This window comes from Neofelis nebulosa, chromosome 9 (genome assembly GCF_028018385.1).
Source record: "Neofelis nebulosa isolate mNeoNeb1 chromosome 9, mNeoNeb1.pri, whole genome shotgun sequence".
Taxonomy (NCBI): Eukaryota; Metazoa; Chordata; class Mammalia; order Carnivora; family Felidae; genus Neofelis; species Neofelis nebulosa.
The window spans coordinates 111448628-111461723 of NC_080790.1; the positions used below are offsets into that span (position 1 = coordinate 111448628).

At 41.9% G+C, this 13096-nt stretch overlaps 1 protein-coding gene across 3 annotated transcripts in view; it reads right to left on the bottom strand.

Annotated features, from left to right (window-relative positions):
- Positions 1 to 13096, bottom strand: part of ATRN (attractin) — a 161402-nt gene that overhangs the window by 8345 nt on the left and 139961 nt on the right. For all 3 annotated transcript variants that reach the window (XM_058685027.1, XM_058685025.1, XM_058685024.1), the window contains exons 26-27: positions 6096 to 6174; positions 3556 to 3663 (exon numbers count right to left, since the gene is read on the bottom strand). In XM_058685027.1, the coding sequence (XP_058541010.1) occupies positions 3556 to 3663; positions 6096 to 6174 (187 nt within the window). The remainder of the gene's footprint in view (positions 1 to 3555; positions 3664 to 6095; positions 6175 to 13096) is intronic.

Genomic DNA, 13096 nt, shown 5'->3' on the forward strand with positions numbered 1-13096 from the left:
AAATCTTAATGCCCAATACAATATTTGGAGGTGGGGACTTTCAGAGGTGATTGATTACTGCCCTTATAAAAGGGACCTTAGAGAATTCCCTAGCCCCTTCCACCATGTAAGAACAGAGTGAGAAGGCACCATCTATGAACTAGGAAGGGGGCTTTCACCAGACACTGAATCTGCCAGCACCTTGATCCTGGACTTCCTGGCCTTGAGAATTGTGAGAAATTTCTTTTGTTTCTACAACACCCAGTCTCTGGTGTTTTGTTATAGCAGCTCGAATAGGGCTACAACAGTCACCAAAGGAGTTGGTGTAAAAGAAGTGAGAGGAGGCCCAAAGACTGAGCTGGATGTGCACCACTGTTAAAGAGGTGGGGAGTTGGAGAGGGTTGAACAAAGAACACTGAGAAAGAGCAGCTAGAAGGTGAGAGTGTGCTGTCCTGGAAGGAGAATCAAGAAAGTGTTTTAAGAAGCAACCAACTGGGTCATATGCTGTTGATATATGACATATGGTGCTGCTTAGTACTTAAGATTTGTCTATTTTTTTTACATCCCACAAATTGTTATTTTATCATGTTTGCTTAGATTCATGTATATGTTTACCATTTCACTTATTCACAATTCCTTCTTATACCTCAGTTTCCCTCCGGGGTAAATTTTCCTTTTTTCTAGCACATCCTTTAGACATTTCGTTTGTACAGGACTTTTGGTGGCCAACTCAGCTTTCCTTCTAATTGGAAGAGATCTTCATTCTATCCTCATTCTTGGAAGGCCAAGTTGCCAGGCACACTATTCTAAGTTAGCAGTTCTCTTTATGTTGTTTGGAGACACTCTTCCACGTTCCTTTGGCTTCTGGTGTTACTAATGAGAAGTCACAGGCTGTCACTTTGTCATTTCCTTTAAGTATCTTTTTTTTTCCCTAGTTATTTTTTAATGTGGTAAAATACACATAACATATACCATCTTAACACCCCCCGCCCCCCCGCCGCCTTTTATCAAGTAAGTTTCACATCCAGAGTAAAGCCCAACACGGGGCTTGAACTTCATGACCCTGAGATCAAGACTTGAGCTGAGATCAAGAGTTGGATGCTTAACTGACTGAGCCGCCCAGGCATCCTGGATCTTAACCCTTTTTAAGTGTATGCTTCAGTGGTATTAAGTAGACTGATGCTGTTATGCAACCATCACCACCATCCATCACCAGAAGCCTTTTCATCTTGCAGAACTGAAACTCTACACCCATTACACAGTGACTCCCTATTCCCCCTTCCCCTCCAACCCCTGACAACCACCATTATACTTTGTTGCTATGGACCTGACTACTCTATACATCTTATAAAAGTGGAATCATACAGTATTTTTTTTTTTTTTTTTGTGACTGGCTTATTTTGCTTAAGGTTCACCCATGTTGTAGCAGGTGTGAGAATTACCTTCCTTTTTAAGACTGAATAATATTCCATTGTATGTATAGACCACATTTTACACACCCACTTGTCTACTGATGTACACTAGGGCTGCTCCATCTTTTAGCTATTGTGAATAACGCTGCTATTAACATGGGTGTACAAATGTATCTTTGAGGCTTGGCTTTTAATTCTTGCAGGAATTGCTAGATTATATGATAATTCTGTTTTTATTTTTTGGAGAAAGAACAATACTGGTTTTCACAGCAGCTACATCATTTCACATCCCCACTACCAGTGCCCGTGGGTTCCAATTGTTCCACACTGTGGCAATCATCCAATATATATATATATATATATATATATATATATATATATATATATATATATATATATATATTAGGTCTTCTCATTTTATCCTCTATATTCTTTTTTTTTTTTTTTTTTTTTTTTTACGTTTTATTTATTTGAAAGAGACAGAGACAGCATAAGTGGGGGTAGGGGAGAGAGGGAGGGAGAGAGAGAATCCCAAGTAGGTTCCATACTGTCAGCACAGAGCCCCACGTGGGGCTTGAACCCACGAAGTCACAAGATCATGACCTGAGCCGAAACCAAGAGTCAGACAACCAACTGAGCCACCCAGGTACCCCTATACTCCATATTCTTATTATCTGTTATATTTTCCATCTCCTGGTCTTTCTGTCTTGCATTCTGTGTAATTTCTGCAAATTCATCTTCCAGTTCAAAAGTTCTCCTTTGAGTCTAACATGCTGTTTAACATGTAAACTGAGTCATTTAAAAAATTTTAACCACTATATGTTCCATTTCCTTTTTTAAAAAAAGTGTCTTATTTATTTTTGAGAGAGAGACAGTGAGAGTGGGGGAGAGGCAGAGAGAGAGGGAGACATAGAAGCTAAAGCAGACTCCAGGTTTTAAGCTATTAGCATAGAGCCCAATCCGGGGCTTAAATCCATAAACCACAAGATCAGGACCTGAGCTGAAGTTGGACGCTCAACTGACTGGCCCACCCAGGCACCTCCATTTCCTTTTTTTTAAGTTCATTTTTTATTTTTAAGTAATCTCTACACCCAAAGGGGACCCAAACTCACGAGCTCGAGATCAAGAGTCACATGCTGTACTGACTGAGCCAGCCAGTGCCCCTGTATGTTCCATCTCTGACAGTTCCATTTGGTTCTTTTGCAGTTCTGGTCATTCTTGACTCATGGTGTCCTCATCTTTATAATTCTCTTTTCACGTCTTTAAACATTTCATACAGAGCTATATTATACTCTTTAGAGGTCTACTCTAACATGTGAAGTCCTGTCTAAACCCACTGTCCACGGTGTCTGCTAACTCCTTTTCCTGCTAGCTTGTCTCTCTTGTCCTTGGTGATCTCTGATTGCTTGATCTTGATCTGTGGGGATCCTACAGGGCTGAATTGGGGATGTTTTCCCACAGAGAGGACATGCACTTACCTCAGCTGGCAGTCATGGTGTGTGACCAATCTGGGACCACTTCACAACATATTTGGTTCTGGTTTTGGTTCATGATTTCTTCTTTTTGTGGGGAAGGATACAAGAGTATTCCCTGGGAATTTCACCCACTTCCTATGAGCTCAGTAATGCTTTAATAAGTATTTGAAAATTTAGGATCTATAACTACTTCCCCAGAATGTCTGAAATATTTCATCATTTTGTCAAGAGAAACTTTTATCACTTTCTTCACAACTTTTTTTTTTTTTTTTTGGAGAGGTCAGTAATATTTACATTCCATGGAATGCATAGTGAATTAATGATTTTTGCCCCTTTAAGAAAATTTCCTAAACTAATAAAAAACAATGGTTCAATTTTATTCTTTTCTAATACAAGTTTTAAAGTACTGTGCCACAGGATACTTCCAAGAATATGAGACAAATCATTTATATTTTAAAATCCCTCGAACATGAGAATACTTAATGGCATGAATGAAAAACTGAAAAATGAAAGCAAAAGAGTACCTGACAACATCAGTGTGTCACCTTATTGTTAAAGAGAGAGAGAGAGAGAGAGAGAGAGAGAGAAACATAAGAGGCAACAGAATAAGGCTCTTGTTCTCTGTGGTTTCCCAGACTTAAAAGCATAAGTTTGGACAGGTTTTCAGGACTTCTGAATCACATTCTCACCTTTATACTCCCCCCAATAAGATCGGGAGGCTCTTCATCTGTTTCCAAGGCAACATTTACGGAGGCAAAAGGGCGACTGGCCATCTGTTGCATCTCTCGAAGAAGTTGCTATTGATCAACATAGCAAGCATTAATGCACCGAGAACTAAGGGATTTTATTAGAGAATACCACAGATTAGAAGTACCTCATCCTCCCTGGTTCAAACAAATCAAGTCCAAAATGATATCTTTTGAGACAGCTGGAGAAACCTGGACACAGACCAGGTATTAGAAAACATGAGTACAACTGTGCGATGATGGGTAAGTTATTCTGCCTCTCTGAGCCTCAGTTTCCTCATCTGTGAGAGAGCACTAGGGTCAGTAACTATTTCTTAAGATTGTTGTGAGGAGTAAATTAATTAATCTATATAAAACCTCTGAGAACAGTAGCTGGAATTTAGAAATGTTCAAATGTTAGCTCTTATTGTAACAAACTTGTCTGGATTTTACTGGCATAACTTCTAATATTTTCTTATCACGAGTGATGTTGGTTATCTGGATATCCTTTCTAGTGTTAACAAGGAGGCAATATTTTTGAGTTTACTAAGAGTTTTGTTTTTAAACTAGGAATGGGTGTTGAATTTCAATAAAAGATGACATGATTATTTGGCCACAACTACAAATTTAGGTTCTATATTTACCCACTGATATAACCTATTCCAATAGGTTTTCTGGTATGAAATGATCCTTTTATTACACTGGTCAATTAGACTGCTGCACCTACAGTCATTATATGACTGGCCTTTTCTATGCATATAATGAGTTAGGGCTCTTTTAAGCTTTCCAACTTTTCCCTTACTTGGGAACAGTTTATGTCTTTTGGAAATAAGTAATTCTCATAAGCACTCAAGGAAAAAATAGACTAGTATTACTTACATAAGCTCACCTCAAACTAAAAATCCCTGGGTAATGCCCTCTGTGGAGAGAGTAATATTTTGACAAGTTTTCAATTCCTTCCCTGGCCACTGGTTTATTGAGGCTTCCCATTTCTTTCTTTCTTACTCCATTTGGATAACTTACATTTTTTCAGAACACTGTATAATTCATCAGGATTTTAAGATGTCTTAGTAACACAGCTATTAAAAAAAACCCTCTGATTATGTTACCCACTGAATTTTAAAAATGATAATTAAAAGGATGCAACATTATCTATATGATAACAACACCTTTACATGGGTCAGAAAAGCGGTCATGGCCCCCAGGAAGAGGCCCATATCCTGGAGCCTATGCTAACCTCATTATAGACACTAATGTTCAGTGAACAGTGCTGCATGCCTATGAGTTTTGATTTCACACATTCCTGTTCTCTTCTAAGTCTTGTCTACAGATCAATTTTTTTTTTTTTTTTAAACTTTTTTAATTTATTTTTGGGACAGAGAGAGACAAAGCATGAACCAGGGAGGGGCAGAGAGAAAGGGAGACACAGAATCGGAAACAGGCTCCAGGCTCCGAGCCATCAGCCCAGAGCCTGACGCGGGGCTCGAACTCACGGACCGCGAGATCGTGACCTGGCTGAAGTCGGACGCTTAACCGACTGCGCCACCCAGGCGCCCCTACAGATCAATTTTTAATACAATTAATTTTTTATTTTAAAGAGAGAGCGCACGAGTAGGGGAGAAGGAGAGAGGGAGAGAGAGAGGGAGGGAGGGAGGGAGGGAGAGAGAGAGAGAGAGAGAATCCCAAGCAGGTTCCATACTCAACACGGAGCCTGACGTGGGGCTTGATCCTACAACCCTGGGATCATGACCTGAGCCGAAATCAAGAGTTGAATGCTCTATCGACTGAGTCACCCAGGTGCCCCCAGATCAATTTTTATGTAGAAAAGGGCATGAGTAGATACAGAAAATCAAGGAGCGTATGTCAGTCTGGATCTCAGTGCCCTTCCATTAGCAACGATGCAATAGACAGGATGACTAGAAGGCAAATAATATCAGTGAAAGTTATGATAAACAAAGATCTTATGCTGTAGTTTTTAACCAAGTTTACTTAGTTGATTTGTCAATTATAAATATTTCCTTGACTTATTGGTATTTCTTTTGGAACACAGCACTAGAAATAAATCAAGACTCACTAAAAAATAAAACTCAAGCAAAAACTTAACTAGACCAGACACCGATTTATCTTTCCTTGAGTGAAGAGATATTTCTGAGATGCTTAGCTCATTAATTTTACTTTCGTTCTTGTGAAAGGCTCTGCTACTGAGCCCTCAGAACTCCTGCCTGAGTTAAGGACAGAGTGCCGGTAGAATATGGGTAGAACTGAAATCTGCAAGTCAATATTAGAGTTTCCTTTTAGAAAGTTAAAAGCACATGGTGCAGAATTAATTATACTCTGTATAGCACTAACTGAAATCTACTGACCACATTTTGCAGAAAGGGCAGCACTACTCCCCCTACAGTATGTCTTTCAATTATCACTAAATAGCTAAAACTGACTTGCTTTAGAGGAACAGAAAGGAAGAAGCTCTTACAGGCATTCTCGAACCATCCACTGAGGCTTACCTCTCTACGCCTGGAGGCCCAACAACTTTGTTTGATCTTCCAAACCACAGCAGCCACCAGGAGCAAAGAGAGGAAACAACTGTGAGAAAGGAAAGTACTGAGTTATTATCCCAGCCCCCAGAATCAGCACTGTCACCCACACTGCAGGTCAGGCAGGGAGTGCCCTCCCAAAACCAATTCCAAGCACCTTTCTGATGATTCATCACAACCATGTCCTGGTTCACAGGAAGCCAGTGTGAGAAGACTCTCAGAAGCTGAGCTTCCTGTCCTACATCAGGACAGTACTGTCCCCACAAGGCACCGGGAGAGAGCTGCAACCTCCCACTGGGTTTTTTTTGTGTTTTTTTTTTTTTTAATTTTTTTTTTTCCAACGTTTTTTATTTATTTTTGGGACAGAGAGAGACAGAGCATGACCGGGGGAGGGGAAGAGAGAGAGGGAGACACAGAATCGGAAACAGGCTCCAGGCTCCGAGCCATCAGCCCAGAGCCTGACGCGGGGCTCGAACTCACGGACCGCGAGATCGTGACCTGGCTGAAGTCGGACGCTTAACCGACTGCGCCACCCAGGCGCCCCTCCCACTGGGTTTTTTATTGGAATGACCAGTCATGGCTCATCCCAAATAAGAAAAACAGTTCTAGGATAATAATAATGAACGACAAGCATGCCATTTAACTGAATTGGCAAGCCTTTACTGATAAAGTCTAACAAAATGAGAAAAGTTAATTATTACAGTAACAACCAGCTTTTCATAAGGAAGAGGTAAATACACAAGAAATAATCTTCTATATAATAATATATTCAACTATAGTTTTACAAAATAAATTCATATAATTTTTATAAAATAAAGTTGGGGCGCCTGGGTGGCGCAGTCGGTTAAGCGTCCGACTTCAGCCAGGTCACGATCTTGCGGTCCGTGAGTTCGAGCCCCGCGTCAGGCTCTGGGCTGATGGCTCGGAGCCTGGAACCTGTTTCCGATTCTGTGTCTCCCTCTCTCTCTGCCCCTCCCCCGTTCATGTTCTGTCTCTCTCTGTCCCAAAACTAAATAAAAAACGTTGAAAAAAAAAATTTTTAAATAAAGTCAACCTCAAACCGACCACTTTCTCAAAAGTATTAGCAGAGAATACCTCCCAGTGGTCTGTAACTGCAAATGCTTTCAATGTTCTCTCATCTGTAAACCAAGTGTGGAAGGTTTGAAAAGCTACCCTGACAGCAGAGAGAATGAATGACTTCTGTCATCTGCAAACACAAGGCATTTGTAGCATGGGGTCAGCTTCCAAGTACCCAAGCGTGGGCCGGAGGCAGGCCCCTCAGGCCGGCTGGAGAAGGGCACTCTGAGGTGTGAGGATGACTGAACTTCCACCCTCTCTCAAGTAGAAACCTCAAGGCTCCCGCAGCCCACCACTGCCCTGACATGAATGAGGGAAGACCCTTCCAACGGATTCCCTGACTAGAGAGAAGGGGCTTCCAGAGTCATCATTCAGGCGAGAGCCTTCAGTTCCTGTCTTGCTGGGCACCTTGGCTGTCCTGACACTGCTGGTCTGTTCCTCCTCCCTGACAGTCTCTATTTACCCTTTAATCAATACTTTATTGAGATAGGGCCTGTTCTGGGCCCACAAAATACACTGATGAACTGAACAAAAGACTGGTGTTCCCATGGAGTTTACATTCTGTCAGGAGGAGCTAAAAAGTAAACAAAATAAATAAGCAAATTACAGAGCATGTTAGAAGGTAGTAAATGAGACAGAAATAAAAAGAGGGTTCAGGGCAAGGGGGTTCAGGAGTGACAATGGCACGATAAAGCAGTATGGTCAGAGTGGATGAGCCTTACTTCTTGAGGAGGTGACATCTGAGCAAGACTTGGAGGAGGTGTGGGGGGTGGCTCAGGGGATGTCTCCAGAAATAGGCCTGGGTGATGGGCTCAGCCATGCACACACCCAGAGGTAAGGACATACCTAGGGCTGCTTGAGGAACCTGAGGATGCCACCATGGCTGGGGTAGGGGGAGTCAGGTCACAGATAAAGGCAAAGAAGTAAGGAGACGCAGACCATGGAAGGCCTGCAGGCATTTGAGTGGAGAAGTATCATGATTTAACTTATGCTGAGGAGACCAATAGGGCAGCGACGGTAGAAACAGGGAGCCCAGCAGTCTAGGAGAGATGATGGTGGCTCAAGCTAGGCTCTGGTAACAGGAGTGTGAAAAGCACTCTGGAAATCTTGACGTAATTGGAAGGTTGAGACAACAGAATTTCCTGATGTGCTAGATGTAGGGTATGGAACAGAGAAGTCAGAGATTTTGGCCTCAGAAGCTTGCCATCAACTTAAACAGGGAAGGCTCTGGGTGGAGCAGGTCCAGGACAGCAGTCTGAATTCTGAGAATCTGCCTAGTCACCAAAGGGAGATGATGTGGGCAGATATAGGAGTCTGGAGCCTGGGTGCCAGGTCTGGCCTGGAGATGGCATTTGGAGTCATTAGTACATAGTTAACCCTTGAACAACACAAGGGTTAGGGGGGCTGACCTCCCGCAGAGTCAAAAATCCACGTATAAATTATGACTCCTCCAAAATTTAACTACTAATAGTCTACTACTGACAGGAAGCCTTACTGACATCATAAACAGCTGATTAACTCATATTTTGTATATGTATTATATACATATGTATTATATGCTGTATTCTTACCATAAAGTAAGGTATGGAAAACAAAATATTAAGAAAATCATAAGGGGCGCCTGGGTGGCTGAGTCAATTAAGCATCTGCCTCTTGATTTTGGCTCAGGTCACGATTTTGTGGTTCGTGAGATTGAGCCCCACGTCAGGCTCTGTGCTGATGGTGTGGAGCCTGCTTGGGATTCTCTCTCCCTTTCTCTCTGTCCCTCCCTGACTCGCGTGCTCTCTGTTTCAAAATAAATAAATAAATATTAAAAAAAATTTTTTTTAATGTTTTATTTATTTTTGAGACAGAGAGACTGAGCATGAGCAGGGGAGGGGCAGAGAGAGAGAGGGAGACACAGAATCTGAAGCAGGCTCCAGGGCTCTGAGCTGTCAGCACAGAGCCCGACGTGGGGCTCGAACTCACAGACTGTGAGATCATGACCTGAGCTGAAGTCGGACGCTTAACCGACTGAGCCACCCAGGCGCCCCTCAAAATAAATAAATAAATATTAAAAAAAGAAAGATAAATTACATTTACTGCACTGTATTTGTTTTTAAAAATCTATGTATAAGTGGACCTGCACAGTTCAAACCTGTGTTGTTCGAAGGTCACCTGCATATTGTATTTGAAGTAATAAATCTGGATGAGATCACCCAGGGAGTGAATACAAATACAGAAAAATGTCCTGGGGGGGGCACCCCACTATTGAGAAGTTGGGGAGAAGAGGAAGAAGCAGTAAGGGAGTCTGAGAAGAGTAACCCGTCCTTCTTGGTTTCCATGCACAATGCTGTTTTTTTACATTTTTATTCTAATAGAAACACAAGGAGGCAGCATATCCACATGTAAGGGCAAGAAGCGAATGAGAACAGTTTCCAAGTTGGCCAAGACCCTACTGCTGTAGCTGAGTTCAGGGCTGTCCTCAGAGGTGAGCACCCTGGTACCACTCAGAGGCCTCTCCTGGGACTACCCTCAAGCCAGAGGTGTAAACCATGCAGCTCAGTGTCCCCTGTCCCCCTAGGCCTAGGTGGGGCTTCTGTCTTCAACGGACACTTGTTAAAAACACCAAAAACCCAGTTGCTTCCACCAGTTCCAGCTTTTCTAAGAAGCGACACAAACAGCATACCAATTCACAGTGATTGTCCCTCAAAGCTGGTATGTGCATGATTTCTCCCAGGGCAATACAACAACAAAAATTCTAGTTATTTCAAAAAACGTGGAGCTCGCTGATACACCTCCTTTCTTTTCTTCCTTCCGCTAACTTATGTACTGGTGGTGCTGTAACTCAGTCTTCACCCTACTGCAGTCTCTCTTATTAACTGTCTCCCAGATTTTTCTACGCAAATGTAATTTTAAAGAAACATTATACCATGAAAATTTTCAAACATACACACAAGTAGAGGGAATGATCTAGTGAATTCCTTTGTGTCTATTACTTATCCTTGGAAGTTATTAACATTTTGCCAATGTCACTCAAAGATCATCAAAGTGTATTTCTCGTTTCAAACCTAGGACACTAGCCCTAGGCTGAGTCTCTTACTTCCAGCCTGCATTGTACCTGAGGAGAAAACAAGAATCCTTTTGTCTTTTTATCCTAAACCTGCTCCTGCTTATCCAAGGTTTGCACTTTCCTGAGACTATTCTAAAAAAATCCATTTCTTAATTCTAGGTTTTTCTTTCTATCTTTTATATAGGTCTTCAGAAAACTCACAATTTGTGTGAGAGCTCAGCTTTTGGGGCATCTCTCTGTTTTCTCACCAGCTTAATTTTAATTGTGCAGCTAGAATGACATTTTTTTTTAAGCTTTGTTTTTGAGAGAGAGACAGAGTGTGAGTGGAGGAGGAACAGAGAGAGAGAGACACAGAATCTGAAGCAGGCTTCAGGGTCCGAGCTGTCAGCACAGAGCCCGATGCGGGGCTCGAACTCACAAACTGTGAGATCATGACCTGTGAAGATGGATGCTTAACCGACTGAGCCACCCAGGCACCCCTAGAATGACATTTTTGAGAGCATCTTGAACTTTCCATCCAGAGGGCATGGCATGACTATTAACTAATGGTTATGTTTTCCTGCCCTTACAAGTCTGGCTTTTCTAAAACTATGTATGCATTTCTTGGCCTGGCTTTGACCTCCAAGCTAACCTGAAAGCAGAGATACCACTGCTTCTTCCCATGTTCCTGTGATTTTACACTCATCATTCTGGTCAGAATTAGATCCAGAGCGGCAGGAACCCACGATCACGTCTATCTTCTGGAACATGAAATGGATTTGCCAAAATGTCTGTTGTCAATCTGGCAAGGGTCTAGCAGAAGTTCAGATAATTACGTTTTACAAGTACATTGTATCCTGCCTACATCAGAAATTCCCATTATGTGCTCTCCTTTTGGCCAGGTGATGTGATGTCATTTATTTCTCCTTTTTAACCTCACTCAGATGCTGCCCTGGCACCCGTGCCTCCAGCCACAAAGACTTCCACAGAGTGTTAGTGGGGCTCTTCCTACTACTACCAGTTGTCGTCCTAACCACTCTAGCACTCATTCCCCGATACAAAGCCCTTTCACACACATGACCTCATCTAATTCCCAGAGCAAGCAAGTGGGTCTTATTATTCCCCTCTTCATACACAAGGCTCCTACTAGAGTCTGGATTAGCATCTAATTAAGACATAAAGAGGGTTTAATGGATTTGTCACAATCTAGAGTTTATGTCACTGTGCCTGAGTCTGGAAATATTTTGCCTAACTCAACTTACACTGATTTTCTCACTTGAATCACTGAGCGCCCCCACAACATCCCGATCTACTTCTCTTCTGTGTTATCTGAGCTATTTTTCAGAGTGCTTAGGATCGTTTGGATACCTTTCTTTCCCCCTTATTTTCATGTAGCTCCTTTGGGACCTGGTTAACTTGCTTGAGGAAAATATTTTCTTCCCCATGCTCAAAAAGGAATCTATTCTCAGTTAAAAGATCATCATCATTCCTAGTTCTTAAAGCAAAACTCAGAAATAAACAAAGTTCTGGATTCTTTTCCAAAGGTTCCCTTTCAAAAGGTAGGAGTGACAACAACACCATCTGTCCTTGTTTACAAGATTCCATGGTCTCTAAAGATGTCCCCAGTCAATTCTGATGGTGTCATTCAGTCTTCCACCAGGCAGCAGAAGAGACTGCTCCTCATTGGGCTGGTGCTTAGCAGCAGGGTCATCTCATTCTGTACACATGTTCCAAGAATACACCTGCTAACTGGAGCTACTGAATTAGCATGCAGCCTCTCCATCCCTTCAAAGTGTGCCATCAACCAGCACCAGTAGCTTTCTTCCCTCAGAGAGGCTGGTGCCTATGGTTCCTCAAGACTCTGCAGTTCTCCTGAAGGCTTAGTTTACTTTCCACATATATTTGCAAATGACTGTGTACTAGGTACTGAAGGTGTGTGGGTGTGTGTGTGTGTGTGTGTGTGTGTGTGTGTGTGTGCAGGGATGAGAGACAGCGTCTCTGCTCTCTTGAAGCTTAAGAGTCTAACTGTGGACACAGATATGAAGCAAGTAAAAAACTGTGAGAAGGACCATGATGAAAAACAGTATTGTTCTATGGGAGAGAATAAGGGAAGACCATTTAGTTCTGGGGCTCTGGGATGAAATCCTGGAGGAAGTGATGCTGTGCCAAGTTTTGAAGGATGAGTGTAGTATAATAAAAAATGTATTTATTTGGTCTCTGTCCTAAGTTCCTGGCACAGAGGTCCTAAAATTCTTAAAATTTTCTGAGTGACAGGAGTGTCCCCCTCCCCACTTTTTTAGACAAATGTTCACAACAGCTTTATTTATAATAGCCAAAAACTGGAAACAGCCCAAATGTCCATCTCCATCAAGAAGTGAAGAAATAAATTGTGGTTGATCTTTACATAAAATATCACTCAGTATTAAAAAAAATTTTTTTTAATGTTTATTTATTTTTGAGACGATGCAAGAGACAGAGTGCAAGCAGTGGAAGGGTAGACAGAGGGAGACACAGAATCTGAAGCGGGTTCTGAGCTGTCAGCCCAGAGCCCGACGCGGGGCTTGAACTCATGAACCGTGAGATCATGACCTGAGCTGAAGTCAGACGCTTAACTGACTAAGCCACCCAGGTGTCCCAAAATATCTCTCAGTATTAAAAAGGAATGAGCTACTTTTAAATTTGATTAAAAATTAAAAAATATATATATATCTTTAATAGTTTTTTTTTGTCCAAACTGATTTACACAGTTTTAGGTAAAATTTAAAAAATGACAGGGTCTCTGGGTCTGAATGAGCTGTTTTTTTTTTAGAACAGGTTTATTGAAATGTAATTCAGGAGGGTCCTTTGTATCCTAATGAATGAC